This window comes from Leptopilina heterotoma, unplaced genomic scaffold (assembly GCF_015476425.1).
Source record: "Leptopilina heterotoma isolate Lh14 unplaced genomic scaffold, ASM1547642v1 Lhet_14, whole genome shotgun sequence".
Lineage (NCBI taxonomy): Eukaryota > Metazoa > Arthropoda > Insecta > Hymenoptera > Figitidae > Leptopilina > Leptopilina heterotoma.
In genome coordinates, this window is record NW_025110859.1 from 4,090,528 (window position 1) to 4,109,133 (window position 18,606).

General features: G+C 22.4%; 3 protein-coding genes across 4 annotated transcripts; 2 read left to right on the top strand and 1 right to left on the bottom strand.

The window, feature by feature from the left end:
* Positions 1 to 1,302: 1,302 nt before the first annotated feature.
* On the bottom strand, positions 1,303 to 6,122 carry LOC122497789 (beta-parvin). The gene is made up of 5 exons (XM_043605084.1): positions 5,820 to 6,122; positions 3,059 to 3,322; positions 2,590 to 2,984; positions 2,265 to 2,508; positions 1,303 to 1,640 (listed from the first exon to the last, which is right to left on the bottom strand). The coding sequence occupies exons 1-5, from the start codon at positions 5,935 to 5,937 to the stop codon at positions 1,564 to 1,566; spliced, it is 1,098 nt and encodes a 365-aa protein (XP_043461019.1). The 5' UTR covers positions 5,938 to 6,122; the 3' UTR covers positions 1,303 to 1,563.
* A 316-nt stretch (positions 6,123 to 6,438) lies between these two features.
* Positions 6,439 to 10,119, top strand: LOC122497790 (28S ribosomal protein S35, mitochondrial). The gene is made up of 3 exons (XM_043605085.1): positions 6,439 to 6,684; positions 9,131 to 9,750; positions 9,835 to 10,119. Exons 1-3 carry the CDS (start codon positions 6,561 to 6,563, stop codon positions 10,084 to 10,086), a joined length of 996 nt encoding a protein of 331 aa, XP_043461020.1. The 5' UTR covers positions 6,439 to 6,560; the 3' UTR covers positions 10,087 to 10,119.
* Positions 10,120 to 14,113: 3,994 nt separating this feature from the next.
* On the top strand, positions 14,114 to 17,686 carry LOC122497795. 2 transcript variants are annotated; one of them, XM_043605091.1, is made up of 4 exons: positions 14,114 to 14,517; positions 14,655 to 14,986; positions 15,100 to 15,298; positions 17,533 to 17,686. In XM_043605091.1, exons 1-4 carry the CDS (start codon positions 14,488 to 14,490, stop codon positions 17,605 to 17,607), a joined length of 636 nt encoding a protein of 211 aa, XP_043461026.1. In that variant the 5' UTR covers positions 14,114 to 14,487; the 3' UTR covers positions 17,608 to 17,686. The 2 variants fall into 2 exon arrangements, with proteins under 2 accessions (XP_043461026.1, XP_043461027.1); XM_043605092.1 differs by having other exon boundaries at positions 15,115 to 15,298.
* Positions 17,687 to 18,606: the final 920 nt, after the last annotated feature.

An 18,606-nucleotide genomic window follows, 5' to 3' on the forward strand; every position in this document is an offset into this window, starting at 1 on the left:
TCATTTGTTTTCAATATTCAATTTTACAAAATTTCAATTATTTGTAAATTCTTCAATTAAATATATATTAGAAAATAAAAACTTCAAATAATTTTTAAAAAATCCGCAATTAAACTTTTTTAAAGAAATTAATTTCAAAATTCAATTATTTCTAAAAATTTACTCTATATTGCTTTTAATATTTAACTATTATCTAAAATTTTAACTAAAATTAATCTTTTAAACAATTTTTATTAGAAAATTCTACGAGAATTCAATTATTTAAATACAATTAAATAAATAATTTATTGAATAGTTGAATATTTCTTAAAATTGAAATCTCGTAAAGAATTTTATCAACAAATTTTTAAAAAATCGAATTCTGTTGAGGAATTTTTTATAAAAGTTCTAAGAATAATTACACTTTTTGCGGAATTCTATTAAAATTGTCATAAAAATGATTGAAACTCTGCGATGAATTTTATTATTCATGCAAATAATTGAATTTCTGCAATAGTTTGTAATTTCTCCAAAATTATATTTTTTTAGTGTCTTTAACTAAAATTCTTCTATAAATCAATTATTTTTAATAATAATTTTTGAAAAAGTTCTTTGAGAATTTACAAATTCATTTGTTTACAATTCAATTTTACAAAATTTCAATTATTCGTTAGTTTTTCTATTAAATTTTGTTAAGAATTTTATTGAAATTTTTGAAAATAATTGAATTTTGTAAAATAATTTTATTATTTCTTAAATCATTTGAAATTGTGACGAGAATTTTTTTTTTAATTTTTGAATATAATTGAATTTCTGCGAAGAATTTTATTGCTTTTGAAAATAATTGAATTCCTGCAATCATTTGTAATTTCTCTAAATTTTTCAAAATTATATCGTACAATTTACGAAATTTTCGTCCTTTTTCTATCAAATTACGGGATTTGCGGACCTAGTCCGACCCCTGTAGTTAGTCCCAAAATTGTAAAAAGTTGATTTTAGATTATTTTTTTTCCAGAAAAGAAAGTGAAATCAATTTTTTTCTTTGAAGAAAAAAAAACACTGTTGCACTTGAAAATATAAATATTGTATATTCTACTCTATAAAATAAATACAAGTATGTTTAAATAATTGCATACAAATTTTGTACATGTTTACATGTAAATTCATTAACTCTATAAAATTTATAACGTATTAATAAAAACAATTCTAAAAATATTATACTCATCGGGCTAATGTCAAGAAATTGATCAAGTTTTATGAATTCATTAAAAGTTTCATAGAATAGTAAAATCTCATTAAAAGTTTAAAAATTCTACACTATTGTACAATTCCAGTTATTATAAGACACTTGTGGTTAATAAAAGTTATATTAAACGAATATAAGATTCTCCCTTTTTTTCACTTTTAAAAATATTAAAATTGAAGAAAAATTTCTTAAAGGATACTTGTTTTAGCAAATAATTGTCAATTTGTAAAATACATAATTACAAACGTGGCAGTTTCGTTATCTTGTGTTTTAAGTTAAAACGTTTTTTTTACATTAGTAATATTAGTATTTCTTCTCGGCATTTTTTCAGACTTCTTTCAATTAATTCCTTTGTATCTTGTAAATAAATTATACAGAACACGAAGAGTTGATTTCAAATCTAAGTTGACCACATCTGTAACAAATTTAAAGAATAAGTATATGCAATAGTTTAAGATAATATTTTTTTAACATAATTGAATTTATGCGAAGAAGTTTATCACTTTTGAAAATAATTAAATTTCTGAAATCAGTTGTTCTTAAAATTTCAAATTAAAACCTTTTGAAGTTCATCTATTTATGAAGATTGTAAATGCAACTCTTTTGAAATCCAATTAATCTTGAAATTTTTAAGTAAAATTATTCATTAAATAATTTATAAATAATAATTTTATGATAGTTCTTCAAGAATTAAGTTATTTAAAAAGAAATTATCGTCATAGAAATAGAAAAATTGAAGGTTTCGTATTATAATTCTTGGCAATTTCATAGTTTATAAGGCAAACAAAAAAGACAAAAATTCAGAATTTTCTTATAAATTCTAAAAATTTATTTTTTTTCCAGTACTTTTAATAAAAATCCCTGACTTCTCTGACCTGTGGTAACCCTGAACTAATTCAAAATTAGAGAACAGTATAAATATCTATAAAAATTGAAATAAAAAGCGATTTTTTAAAAAGAAATTAAAGTAATAAAACTTTTTTTAATTTGGTGAAAAAATTCCCTGCAATTTAATTTAATAATAAAAGTAATTTATTACCTTCCGGCCTGGCTTTTGGTTTAGGTAAACCAATATCCTGCATAAGTTCGAAAGCAAACGCAACATTGTGAACCTTTTGATCGTGATTTTTGGGAGTTAAATGAAAACTTCCCAAAGGAACGAAAAATCCTTCGAGAAGTCCCAATAACAATGTGAGAAATACTCCGTCATGGAATTGAGAATCCAAATCTGTCACTTCTAGATGAACTTTACTTAGATGTTTATTCACAAAAGTTACTAAAGACTGGAAAAGATAAATTAAAAAATTAGATTTTTAAATTGAAAATAAATAAATAAATTGTGAAATAAAAATAAAAATAATAACCCTTTTGACGACGGCTAATTTTTCAGGAGCCTGATCGAATAAAGTATCGAAGGCATCCCTCTCGCAGCGCATTCCCACATCGTCGTACGTGGACGTGATCTCTTCTTTCACGGTTCTATGAGTTAATTGTCCATCCATCTTTTTTACAACAACAACATAAACGACAACTCGTTCCGGCAGTCTAATGGGCGCCCGAAATTGTCGAGCCAAGCCAACCAGCAAATGTAAAATGGAGACAATGTTCTTGGAATGCACTGACTCGACGCTCCATTTATAAGGCGGATAACGTCCTAGAACGTGATTAGCAGCGTGAAGTACAACTTCCAATTTTTGCTTTTGACCCTCCTCGGATTGAGTCACTTCCGGAACGTCAAGTTTTCGTCCTGTTAATTTCTCTAGAAACACAAGAATCATTTCAGTTGATATTTTTAGATAATAATAAAAAAGAAACAAAAATCCATTTTTATACCTAAAAGTTTTTGGAGTACTTGACCATCATATAAATCTTCGGCAATATTTTTCACAATAATTCTCTGATTAGCTAATTCATCGTTAATCCAATCAATTAGAATAGTAACAAGCTCAAGTACTTTTGGATCCTCAAGGGATTTTGGTTCTATCATCGAACGTTCCTCATTTTCTTCTAAATTATATTCTTCAGGTGGTAAATCAGGATTTGCGGCACATCCTGGCGAATCGATGGCATATTTCCCCTCTTCTTGCACCTCTTGAACTAACATGCAAAATTATTATTATTATTTGTCGATTAACATTTAAAAAAATATAAAACTAGAAAAGTATGTAAGGGACATTTCATTTCAAACAATTTTTTTTCTACTTATCCCATTAAATGTCCATAATATATCATACGGAAATGGAAACTAGAAAAGTTTGCAGCTTTATTTTTATAAAAAGTTCGAACCGGTGAAACTATTAATTCAAAATACGGACCATTTACGGACCGATTACTGACAAAAATATAAGCAGTCCGTGTCAAATAAGAAAACATTTTACTTAAAACTATAAATTAAATTTGTCAACAATAAAACATCAGTCCGAGTCAAATAAGAAAACATTTTACTTGAAACTAAAAATTAAATTTTCCAACAATAAAATATGAAGAAATTGATAACTCCGAGTCTTCGACTCGGAGTGATCAATTTCTTCATGTTTTATAATTAATAAAAGATGGCAAATTGATAAAATCATTATTTTATATTATAAGAAAATTGTACTTCTTCAAAATTATTTTCATCATTTCAATTCAATTATTATTTTCAAGAATTTTTAACTAAAGTTCTTCTTTAAATCAATTAATTTTCGAGAAAGTTCTCTGACAATTTTCAAATCCATTTGTTTACAATATTCAATTTAACGAATTTCAATTATTCGTAAATTCTTCAATTAAATATATATTAGAAAATAATACAAAATAATTCAATTAAACATTTTCAAAAAAAATTAATTTCAAAATTTAATTATTTCTAAAAATTTACACTATATTGCTTTTAATATTCAATTACATATATAATCTAAAATTTTAACTGAAATTCATTTTTATGAAATGAAAATCAATTTTTATTAGAAAATTCTACTAGAATTCAATTATTTAAATACAAAAATAAATAATTTTTTGAATAATTGAATATTTCTTAAAATTCAATTCCCATAAATAATGTTATCAACCAATTTTTAAATAATTGAATTCTTTCAATGAATTTTAATTAAATTTTTAGGAATAATTACATTTTTCGAGAATTTCAATTAAAATTGTATTAAAAATAATTGAAATTCTGCGATGAGTTTTATTATTTGCGAAAATAATTGAATCCCTAAAAAGAATTTCATTATTTTGAACAATATTTAACTGTTGCAAAGAATATTTTTACTTTTGAAAATAATTGAATTTCTGCAATAATTTGTAACTTTTCCAAATTAAATTTTTTTTTCGTGTTTTTAACTAAAAATTCTTTAATAAATGAATTATTTTTAATAATTTTTGAAAAAGTTCTTTGAGAATTTTCAAATTCATTTGTTTACAATTCAATTTTACAAAAAATCTCAATTATTATTTAATTGCAAAGATAAACAATTTATTTAATAATTGAATGTTTCTTAAAATTCAATTTTCATAAAGAATTTTATCAAATTTTTAAATAATTGATTTTTTTTGGACAAATTGTAATAAAATTTTGAAGAATAATTACATTTTTCGAGAAATTTGTTTAAAATTTTATTAAAAATAATTGAAATTCTGCGTTCAGTTTTATTATTTGTGAAAATAATTGAATTTCTAGAAAAAAATTCTATTATTTATGAAAATAATATGAATTATTGCGAAGAAGTTTATAAAAAGTTTATAAATAATTGAATTCCTCTGAAATTTTTATTATTTATAAAAATAAGTAAATGTTTGCGTAGAATTTTATTAAAAATTTTTCGAAATAATTGAATTCTTTTGGAAAATTGTATTAAAATAATCTTATATTGAAATTCATTGAATTGAAGAACATTTTTTAAAGTAATTGAAATTTTGTCAAGAATTTTATTAAAATTTTTGAAAATAATTGAATTTCGAAGAATAATTTTATTTTTTATAAAGATAAATTTGAAATTTTGTCGAGAATTTTATTAAAATTTTTGAAAATAATTGAATTTCGGAGAAGAATTTAATTATTTCTAAAGATAATTGCAATTTTGTTGAGAATTAAAAAAAATATTTCTGATCATAATTGAACTTCTGCGAAGAAGAATTTTATTACTTTGAAAATAATTGACAAACTTTTTGTCCTTTTTCAATCAAATTACGGACTTTACAGAGCTTTTTTCAAAAATAGAAAGTTCATCAAATTCTCTGTCGAATCAGTGTATAATATATTATAAATAATAAAATTTTTATATAATAAAAGTTATTAGAAAATCGGTCTTCTTACGATTGTTTTTTGTTGTTTAAACTGTTTGAAATGGAATGCCCCATAAGCATAAATAAAAATTTTAATTACAAGCTATAAAACAATTGACAACAATCAAATAATATTAATAATAAAAACATTGATTAGAACTGAGGTCATCTAATATCAGATTCGTATTAATAAATATATAATGTTCTCAACACAATTGGGTTGAGTCCTTATAAGGAAATCATCTGATTCCATAACACCCACGAAAAATTTAATAAATTATGAAAATTTAAAAAATAAAAACTTTAATATTTGTTCTTTATCTCTTACCTTCCTTAATACGTTTCTTGCGTCCCAGTGTGCCAATTTTATCCCAAAAACTTTCTTCCTTTTCGTCTTTTTTGGCCGAAATAGGTGGACGAGGTGATTTTGGTCGAGGAGAAGCCATGATTATGTTTATTTATATGGGAAACTGTGGGGAAACTTAAGGAATAACGTCATCAGCAAATCAGACATTGAACGTCATTGTCGAAAACATTTATAGGTTAAGTCACTTTATACCACTTTTTATGTTTTTTATAAAGCACAAATTTTTTAAGAATTTTAATAAAACATTTTTGTTCTTTAAAAACAAATTTTTTTTTAAATAAATAAAATAATAGAATGATAATTTCTTGTTGACACTATAAAATTTAATTGTTACATTCCTGGTGAATGTCAAAGAAGGAAACGTCGAATTCGAACCACTTTCAAACAATGAAAAGTAGATTCAATAAATAATATTAAATAAAGATGAATAAATAATTATTTCTTAAATAAATTACCAAAATAGATACAATAATAGTATTTTCAATTAAAATTTCTTTATTTTAAATAGAGGCAGATTCTTTAATTTTTTAAGATAGATGACACGGAACACAAGGAACGTTGGACTTGAATTCGTAATCAGATGGTTCGCCAGACAGTGCGAAATAACGGAATGAACGGAATGTAATAACAATTTTTAGGTTAGGGTTGAAGTATGTACAAAAGTTTTGTTTATGTATTAAAAAGGAAATAAATTATTTAAAAATGTCAATTTTTGTACGTCTTTGTGAAAAAAACATTTTTTCTACAATAAAAAAACCTACACCTCTTTGTGCCACATATGTGGCAGAATCACAAGCACCACGAGATTCTGGTAAAAAAGATTCCGGTAAGTCTTTATTTAATTTCTTTACATTAATAATAACAGTTAGTTATAATAGCTAATTTCAGCCTTAATAGCCCACATTTCCTTTTAAAACATACTTCCTACCTATTTCTCCTCATTTCTAAATTTTATTTTCATATATTTTTAGCTTAATAATAAAAATATTAATTATTTACAGGCATCACAGTTGGTCCCCTTTTGTCCCCTTATTTCAATTTTATCATCTTTTTCACCTTTTTCCCCTTAATTAACATTCAAATAATTAATATATTATTATTAATAGTTTTTTCTAGAAAAAACAAAAATTCTAATACAAAACCTTTAATTTTTCCATTTCTGACAATAATTTCTTTTTAAATAACTTAATTCTTATAGAAGTTAGAGTTTCAATTATTTTCGTAAATAATAAAATTCTTTTTAGAAATTCAATTATTTTCATAAATAATAACACTCATTGCAGAATTTCAATTTTAATCGAATTCCTAGAAAAATGTAATTATTCTTAAAAATTCTATTAAAATTCGTCAAAAGAATTTAATGATTTAAAAATTTATTGATAAAATGAAGATCAAATTCTTTATGAGAATTCAATTTTGAAAAACATTCAATTATTCAATTAATTATTTATTTTTGTATTTAATTGATTGTAAAATAAGGAAAGAATGAAATAAATAATTGAATTCTCGTGAAATTTTCTAATATTGATTAAAAAATGTATTTCAGTTAAAATTTTAGATAATAATTGAATATTAAAAGCAATATAGATTTGAAAATTCGCAAAGAAGTATTTCAAAAATTATTAAAAATAATGCATTTATAGAAGAATTTTAGTTAAAAACACGAAAAAAAAATTTTTATTGTGACAAAATTACAAATTATTGTAATTTATTAATTTTAATAAAATTCTTTGCAAAATTTTAATTATTTGCAAAAATTTTCCTAAATTTAATAATATTCAATATCTACTATTTTAATTATATTTTCCAAAAGAATTCAATTATTTTTAAAAAATTTTTATTAAAATTCTACGCAAACGTTTAATTATTTTCATAAATAATAAAATAATTTCACAGGAATTCTACTATTTACAAATCTTTTATTAATTTCTTCGCAATAATTCTATTATTTTCATAAATAATCCAACTCATCGCAGAATTTCAATTATTTTTAATAAAATTTTAATCGAATACTTTGAAAAATGTTATTATATTTTAAAAAAATTTATTTAAATTTCGTCAAAAGAATTTCATGATTTAAAAATATGTTGATAAAATTCTTTATGGGTATTTAATATTAAAAACATTCAGACAAGATTATTTTAAAAAATTGAAAAAATTCTTTGTTTAATTAAATTATTTTCCAAATTTTTAATTAAAATTATTAAAAAAAACATTATTTTCAAAAAAATTTAAAGAAACTTGTCAAAAGATTTTAATTATTCATAAAAACTCTAATAAAAAATTTGGAAGCCATTTGTAGATTTATTTGTGTTCAAAATCAAAAAAATTTAAATTTTGATCAGAAAAGAAAACCGGGAAATAACCTGAAATTTGGTGGAACGAAAATAGTAGACACACCCTGTCAATTATTTACAAAATTTTTAATAAATTTCTTCGAAATAATTCAATTATTTTCATAGGTAATAAAATTTTCACTGTAATTCGATTATTTAAAAAAAAATTTAACAAAGTTTATTTCAAAAATTCAATTATTTTTATAAATAACAAAATTCTTCACCGAAATTCAATTATTTTTAGAAACTTGAATAAAAAATTCGTTCCAAGAATTCAATTCTTTATATAAATAATAAAATATCTTCACAGAAATTCAGTTATTTTTTATAAACTGGAATAAAATTCTTTGGAAGAATTAAATTATTTTCAAAAGTAATAAAATTCTTCGCAGAAATTCAGTTATGTTCAAAAGTTAAAAAAAAATTCTCGTCAAAATTTCAAGTATTTTTATAAATAATAAAATTCTTCTACGAAATTCATTTATTTTAGAAAATTTTAATAAAATTCTTGGGAAAATTTGAATTATTTTCATAAATAATAAAACTCATCGCAGGATTATCACTTGGTCGACTTTAATTATAATAAAACAGGAAGAAAGTGATCACTCCGAGTCGAAGACTCGGAATGATCAATTTCTTCACGTTTTATAATAATATTCTCATAAATTGTTGAATTTCAAAAAGATTTGAATTTGAATGTTTTTTAAAATCTTAATTTCTATGGAAAAATAATAATGATATTATTTTTTAAAAAAAAGAAGTTATTGCTGTTTTTGAATAATTTTACAGTTGAAGAAATTCGTAAATAAATGCAATAGAACTTTTTTTTTTAGTATCTAATCATTTTCAGAGTGAATCGCAGAATATTCTTTAGGGAAAATAAATAAATATTTATGCTCAGGTTATTGAATCTTTCAACGTTATTTATTTTTTCAGATGGTTTTCGAATTTTAATGTTGAAGCCGGAAAAAGCTGAGAAAAGAGAAAGAACGGAATTAAAATTTAAAATCTTACCGCCAAGAGAAACAAGAATGAAAGTTGATCAAGATTGGCCGTCAGTTTGGCCTGGACCAAGAACTTTTCATCCAGCAACTGTACCACTTCCCATTAGACAAGGATATCCTTTGAGAAATCAAGCACCATTTGGTAAATACGCCAATGCTGAGTTAATGAAAATTCCTAATTTCTTACATCTCACACCACCGGCCGTACGAAGACATTGTGAAGCAATTAAAAAGTTTTGCACCAAATGGCCAGTGGGTTTGGAAACCGAAGAAAAATGTACTAAACACTTTCCCATGGAAGTAATTACAAGCGATTACGTTTTCTCCTCGCCCACAATACGTGAACCTTTAGCCAGAATTGTGAGCTTGAGAGTAAAAGTATCGAGTCTCACTTTAGACAGACATGCTAAAGATAAACTTCTTAGATTAGTAAAGGATAAATACGATCCTGAGACTGATTACATTACAATCACGACAGATCGATGTCCAATGAAGAAGCAAAACATGGACTATGTTCAATATCTTATTACTGCTTTATATCATGAATCTTGGGTAAATTTCTTTTTCTTTCATTTCAGAGAAAGTTCTCCTTGATTTATTTATTTTTCATTTTCTTTTCTTTTCTTTTGTTTACAGAAAGTGGAACCTTGGGAAGCGGAAAAAAGTGAAGCTGACATGGAATATTACGACTGGGACACAAACAAAAGTCGTGAAAACTTAATCAGTCTTCTTTGTTGGCCTGAGCCACCAAAAGATATTGACTATCAAACTGTTCCTCACGCTGTAGAATATAAAATGGCAGTTACGGATCTTATAAATAACGGGGAAGACGAACATTCTGTAGATAAATACAAAGAAGCTGTCAAGAATTTGTTGAACTTAAAATAAGTTTTTTAAATAAATAAGTTATGTACATAAAAATTCTATAAATAATTTTTTAACATAACATTTATTTCTTTCCTTTTTTTTTGAAGGGGAAAAATTATAAAACATGACAAACAGTCTGGGCTCGAAATAGGTCCGTAAATTTGCTTGAAGTTGGTAAAAGTCCGTTTTTTTGAAAAAAGGTCCGTAAAATCTGTAATTTGCTTGAGAAAAGACGAAAAGTTCGTAAATTGTTAGGATATAATTTGAAGAATTGTAGAGAAATTACAAACGATATCAGAAATTCAATTATATTGAAAAATAATAAAATTCTTCGAAGAAATTCAATTATGTTAAAAAATTTCAGTTATCTTTATAAAAAATAAAATTCTTCTTCGAAATTCAATTATTTTCAAAATTTTTATTAAAATTCTTGGCAAAATTTCAATTATTTTCAAAAAATTTTCTTGACTTTAATGATTTTCAATATCTAATATTTTAATAAAATTTCTCCAAAGAATTCAATTATTTAAAACAAATTTTGTTAAAATTCTACGGAAACATTTAATTTATTATTTTCATAAATAATAAAAATTCACAAGAATTCAATTATTTACTGAAATAAAAAATTTCAATTGTCTTTAGAAATAATTAAATTCTTCTCCGAAATCCAATTATTTTCAAAAATGTTAATAAAATTCTCGACAAAATTTCAATTATTTTTAATAAAATTTGAAACAAATTTCTCCAAAATTATAATTAATCTTAAAAATTTTATTACAATTCGTCAAAAGAATTCAATTACTAACATTACATTTGCCTCAATATCTCAGAACGAGAAAGAGCTAAAGGCCTCAATTTTTTTTTAAATTGTAGGTCTCCCCGGGGGACATAAAATGAGAGTATTTTCAGCCTGATTCATAAAGCTTAACTATATTTTTTTTGCATTTTTCATTCTGTAAAAAAACGTTTTTTGGCCTTAACTTAAAAAAAATGTTAGGACACCTATAAATGTTTTTCTTTAGTTTTGTAGAGTTTTTTCAGACGCATCTTTTGAGCCCTAATTGAACATTTTTCGTCTATATTAGCCGGAGATATTAAAGTTTTAAAAATCTAAATTTTTCGAAAATAACACTTTTTTGAAAATTTTGTTGAAAAATATAAAAGTAACTTTAAAAGTATTATTACCAACTTGTAGAGCATTAAAAAAGGCTTCGATTGACCTATTTTTGAACCTGATTCGGTCAGAAATTATCAAATTATTGGTATTTGAAAAATCAAAAATTGTGGAAAATAACATTTTTTCAACATTCTTGTTTATTAACTTATACGTGTAATTATTAAACTATTATAACCATCTTATAGAATATATATAAAAACATATTTTTTGGACCAAGATTTAATGATTTTTAACTCTCTTATAAAAATTAATTCTTATAATTTCAATTATTATTATTTCTATGAGGAAGCAAAGTGTTCATGAAATGAACACCAAAATTATAAAAATGTACAACTTGGCAGCGGTTTTTTATAAAATTGAATTGTAAACAAATAAATTTGAAAATTCTTAAAGAACTTTTTCGAAATAATGGATTTAGAGAAATTTAGTTAAAAACAAAAACAAAAAAATTTTATTTTGGAGAAGTTACAAAAAAGAACTTTTTCGAAATAATGGATTTGAAGAAATTTAGTTGAAAACAAAAACAAAAAAATTTTATTTTTGAGAAGTTACAAAATTATTGGAGAAATTCAATTATATGTTGAAAAATATTAAAATTCTATATGAGAATTGAATTTTAACAAACATTCAATTATTCAATAAATTATCTATTTTTGTTTTTAAATAATTGAATTTTAGTAGAATTTTTTATTAAAAATTGATTTGAAAATGAATTTCAGTTAAAATTTTAGATAATAATTGAACATTAAAAGGATTTTAGCGTGAATTTTTAGAAATAATCGACTTTTGAAAAGGTTTTATATTAAAATCTTTGAAGATTTTAATTTTTTATACTTTTAACTCATACAATTCTGTGGAAGAATTAATTTTTTTGAAAAAGCTTATTTCAATTTTACTTGAAATTATTTTTTTGAAGTTGTTTTTTTTTAATAATATATTTAATTGATGAATTTCCGAATAATTCAAGTTTTGTAAAATTGAATTGTAACCAAATGAATTTGTCAATTCTCAAAGAACTTTTTCAAAAATTATTAAAAATAATTCATTTATAGAAGAATTTTAGTTAAAAACACTAAAAAAATATTATTTTGGAGAAATTACAAATTATTGCAGAAATTCAATTATTTTTATAAATAATAAAACTCATCGCAGAATTCCAATTATTTTTAATACAATTTTATTCGAATCTCTCGAAAAATGTAGTATAATATTATTCTTAAAAATTTCATTAAAATTTGTCAAAAGAATTCAATTTTTAAAAAAAATTAGTTAATAAAACTTTTTATGGGAATTGAATTTTAAGAAATATTCAATTATTCAATTAATTGTTTTTTTTTGTAATTAAATAATTGAATTATACTTGAATTTTCTAATAAAAATTTATTTAAAAATTAATTTCACTTAAAATTTTAGATAATAATAATTGTATATTTAAAGCATTAGAGAGTGAATTTTTCGAAATAATTAAATTTTGAAAAGGTTTTAAATTAAAATCTTTGAAAAAATGTATTTTCCATATTTTTAACTAACATTTCTGTGGAATTAATTTTTTTTTTAAAAGTTTAATTGCGGATTTTTTTTTTTTTTGAAATTATATATAAAGATTTTATTTTCTAATATACTTTTAAGTGGAGAATTTACAAATAATTGAAACTCTGTAAAATTGAATTGTAAACAAATGAATTTGAAAATTTTCAAAGAAATTTTTTTAAAAATGATTAAAAATAATGCAATTATAGAAGAATTTTAGTTAAACACACGAAAAAAAAAATTTTATTTGGAAAAGTTACAAATTATTGCAGAAATTCAATCATTTTCAAGAGTAATAAGGGATCATCCATAAATAACGTTACACTGATTTTCGGGTTTTTTGACCCCCACCCCCCCTTCGTTGCATTTGGTTGCAAATTACCAACACCCCCCCTAAATATAACGTTGCAAAAATGACTTATACCCCCAAAAATAAGAATTATATTATTTTTCTGGATTAATGAAGTAATTTTTCTTATTTCTCATATTATTATTATTTATTAAAATTAACTCTGATAATGATTTACACAACAAGAATAATTTATAATAATATATAACATTTTGCAACGTTACATTTCAAAATCACCCACCTCCCCCCTTGTTGCAATCAGTTGCATTTTTCAACCACCCCCCCCTCCCCTAATCGTGTAACGTTATTTATGGATGCTCCCTAATATTCTTCGCAAAAATTAAATATTCTTCAAAAATAATAAAATTCTTTTTAGGGATTCGATTATTTTCGGAAATAATAAAACTCATCGCAGAATTTCAATTATTTTTAATACAACTTTAATCAATTTTTTCGAAAAATGTAATTATTCTTCAAAATTTTGTTAAAATTCGTCAAAAGAATTCAATTATTTAGAAAGTTTTTTGATAAAATTCTTTATGAGAATTCAATTTTAATAAACATTTAATTATTCAATAAATTATTTATTTTGTATTTAAATAATTGAATTGCAGTTGAATTTTCTAATAAAAATTGATTTGAAAATGAATTTCAGTGAAAATTTTAGATAATAATTATTGAATATTAAAATCAATATAGCGTGAATTTTTAAAAATAATTGAATTTTGAAATTAATTTTTTTGAAAACGTTTATATGAATTTTGTTTATATTATTTAAAGTTTTTATTTTCTAATATATATTTAATTGAAGAATTACTGAATAATTGAAATTTCGTAAAATTGAATATTATAAACAAATGGATTTGAAAATTGTCAAAGAGTTTTTTCGAAAATTATTAAAAATAATTGATTTAAAGAAGAATTTTAGTTAAAAATTCTTGAAAATAATAATTGAATTGATAATGACTAACCAGTCATATTTTTGTCTGTAATTGGTCCGTAAAGTCCGTATTTTTAAATACTTTCACTGGCTCGAACCCTGCAAACATTACATTTATATATTTGTATAATAAATGAGATTGGTCGCTAATTGATTTTATGATTAATCTAATATTCATTTTTAATAGAATTATTTTTCGTTACAATGAAAGCACACAAATGATGATAAATTCAAAAGTAATTTTGAATTCAAATCCATGACGAAACTTACTGGAGCATTGACAATAAATGACAAACACGCAATATATTTTAGTATAAAAGTAAATGGAATTTTGAATACGAATTGTAGTGTTTTGCTTATTTTCGTGAGTTTGGTGTGTTTCTCTTTGTACAATGGACAGCGATAAATATTTATATTTTTTGGACAATGATCAATGTTCGTAAATTTGTTTTTATTGTAAGTATTTTTTTTTTTAAATTAAAAATATTGATGAATGTAATTGAAATCATTTTTTGATTAATTTAATAATTAAATAAAAAAAGTAATATTAGTAGTAAAGAAGAATATTCATTAATTTTTTTTTAACTATTTAGAAAATTATATTCTGGGCAATTATACTGATGGATTATAGGATCGAGAAGATATTTGGAAAAACGCCACCCAGTTTGTATTTGCCGAATTTATCGGAAAATAATAAACTGCATCCAATTACCATTCCCATTGTACCAAATTGCAAAAATACGAATTTTCTCAATCAGCCCTACCTTTGTAAATTCGTAAATCAATTTAAAAAAGTTCCTCCAGTTACTAGTAATTCTATTTTCTCACCTCAAGATTATTTAACTGATAAACCAACAAATCGACAAGGGAGAAGCTATTATGGTTCTTATGGACATGGAGCACCGTCAGCTCCAACTTTTTATCCGTTAGTAATTTAATTTTTGTTCATAACAATTTTTTTTATTTATTTTTTTTATTTTCTCTATGTCATTGTATTATTATTAATGATATGAATCTAATTAATAATAATTTTTGAAGTTCAACTATTTTCAGAACTTTCGATCCAATTAGCGTACTCGCCTCACTCGCATTCTTGGCTTTTCTATTGCAATCTTTTGCATCATTATTCGACAGATCAAGATCAATTATTCCAACAATTATTAGCAGCCGAAGACATTCTTCATCAGAAGTTGACGAGGACGTTGAGGAGCGTGTAATGCGAGCTCTTAATGAATATGTACGATTATATATTTAATTATTTTATTATTTATTAATCAGGTTTGCCACAAAAAATTAATTTTCTTTTTCCCTGATTTCCAGACAAAATTTTGACTGATTCACCCTGACCCAAAAGAATATTCTGATTCTCAAATTTAAACCTTTTGAAATTCGCTATCTTCATGTTTTATAATAATTTAAATTTCTATAAAATTTTTCAAAAAAAAAAAAAAAATTTTATTATTTAGAAAAATTTTAATAAAATCCTTGGCAAAAATTCAATTTAAAAAAAGACTTATTTTTATAAGTATTAAAATTTTTCACATCAATTCAATTATTTGAAAAAATGTAATAAAATTCGTTGTAAGAATTCAATTATTATCATAAATAATAAAATTTTTCCTATAAGATTTAAATTATTTTCAATACAATTTTAAATGAATTCCTCGAAAAATGTAATTATTTTCAAACATTTTTTGCAAGAATTCAATTACATTTCACAAATAATGAAATTCTTCGTTGAAATTCAAAAATAGTTTCAAAATCTACTATTTTAATAAAATTTCTCAAAAGAATTCAATTATTTTCATAAATAATAAAATTCTTCACAGGATTTCAATTATTTAAAAAAAAATGTAATAAAATTCGTTGCAGGAATTTAATTATTTCCATAAAAAATAAAATTCTTTGCAAGAATTTAATTATTTTCATAATTAATAAAATTCTTCACAGGATTTCAATTATTTTTAAAAAATGTAATAAAATTCGTTGCAAGAATTTAATAGTTTTTCTAAATACATACTAAAATTCTTCACAGGATTTCAATTATTTAAAAAAAAATGAAATTATTGAATTCAATTATTTTTAAAAGTAATAAAATTCAATTAATTTCAAAAATTTTTCTAAATTCAATAATTTCTATATCTATTATTTTAATAAACTTTCCCAAAAGAATTCAATTATTTAAAAACAATTTTTACAAATTTCTAGACGAATTTTCAAATATTTTCTAAAATAATTAATATTTCACAGGAATTCAATAAATAAAAATAGATTTTGCATAATTTCTTTTAAAAAAATCAATTTTTCGAAACTTTTTTATAAAATTCTTCGCAATAATTTAATTATTTTCCTAAATAATAAAATTCTTCTCAGGATTTCAATTATTTTTAATACAATTTTAAGTAAATTCTTCGAAAGATGTAATTAAATTTAAAATTTGTATTAAAATTCTTCGAATGAAATAAATGAACAATTATCAATTATACTTTTAATTTTTTATCTGAAATGCATTTTTAAAACAATTTTTATTAGAAAATTCTACGAGAATTCAATTATTTTAATACAAAAATGAAACAATTATTAAGTAAATGAATTTTTTTTAAAATTAAATTTTCATAAAGAATTTTATCAATAAATTTTTAAATAATCGAATTTTAATAAAATTTTCAAGAAGAATTACATTTTTCAAAGAATTTGGTTCAAATTGTATTAAAAATAATTGAAATTCTATGAAGAGTTTTATTATTCATGAAAATAATTGAATTTTTGTAAAAAATTTTATTATTTATGAAAATAATTGAATTATTTATTTATTTATTTATTTGTTTATACACCCGTCTTCAGCTTATCTAGCTATACAAGTGTGTTACATGAAAATAATTTGTAAATAATTCAATTCCTGTGAAATTTTTATTATTTATGAAAATAATTAAATGTTTGCGTAGAATTTTATTAAACTTTTTTTCAACTAATTGAATGCTTTCAGGAATTTTTATTAAAGTAGTGAATATTAAAAATCATTGAATTGAGAAAAGTTTTTGAAAATAATTGAATTTCTGAGAAAAATTTTACTACTTTTGTAAATAATTGAATTTCTGCAATCATTTGTAATATTGCTTCAAAATTCAATTTGTTTTAGTGTTTTTAACTAAAATTCTTCTATAAATCCATGATTTTTAATAATTAATTAAATATATATTAAAAAAAAAAAAATTAATTACGAATCCTACAAATTTAATTTTTTTCATTACTTTTAATAAAAAACCCTGAATTTTCCCTGATTTCCCTGACCAATTCTACTTTCCCTGGCTTTTCTCTGATTTTCCTGACCTGCGGCAACCCTGATTATTCAGATCAAGTTAATTAAAAAAAGAATAGAAAATTTTATTGCGATTATTAAAAGTCTTCTACTATAAGTTGATTTTCTTAAATATTTCATACTAAAAGTTTTTCTTTTTCATAAATTTTCAGTCAGCCTTGGAAAATAATTTATTCAATCAAAGAGAAGAGACGACAACGAAATTCAAACCTTCTGCAAAACGATGAAATTATTCAAACTATTTGAAAAAATTGTATAAATATTTTATTAATGTACTAAAAATATTACAAAAACATTAATATCAAATTATTGCTTATTTTACGCTTAAAATTGAACCGCTAAAATAATCATAATGCGATCCTTATATATATATTTATTTTTTATTTATAAGCGTAACGTTTGCAATTTTTATTCTTTTTTCATTAAAAAAAAAAAATACTGGAATAAAATTCAAACAACTCATTAGATGTGAGAATGTCAGTAAAAATGGTGAATCTTAATCACCGGACATTGATTTCAAATCAATGTTGTTTTAACTTAAGATAAATTATTATTATTACACGACATTATTTTTTTTTATAGATATTAACAAAATTTCTTTAAAAATTTCAAAAGTGACAATTAATTTCTCAGTCAATTCGTGCCTTTTCAATTTCAATTATAAATACTGTTGTTAACTCTAAAATGTCTAAAACTAAAATCAATAGAAATTGTTATATAAAAAAATATAGTAAAAAATTGCTAAAACTTCTATAGTATTTGCTTCTATTTATTCCTCAGAATATCTCTTGAAATTCATTTTTCTTAAAAAGATTACTCATTTTTGATTCATTCTGAAATTGTTAATCTGTTTTTTCTAAAATGCACATCAGACGATATTCTTACCGTTTAGGAAAAATTTTTTGTCCTCTACTTATAAAATTGAAAAAAAGTTTCAAATATGTTTTGAATTTTTTATGTTTCGATGGGGGAGCAGATTTTTTTCCAAAATAAATCAAAAATGAGGATGTGACAAGTGTATTGCTTAAATCACTGGAGAATTGTTGCAGCTTAAGTGCATTTTATTTCTCACAATTATAGTCTTCATGACCTTATATCTGATTTTAATATATACAATACATCTTATCTTGTACGCATAAAATAAATCAATAATTAAAAAAAATCACTAGACTTGCTCAAACTACCAGGGAACCCTAGACAAAGGTAATGCTGGAGTAGATCTGCAA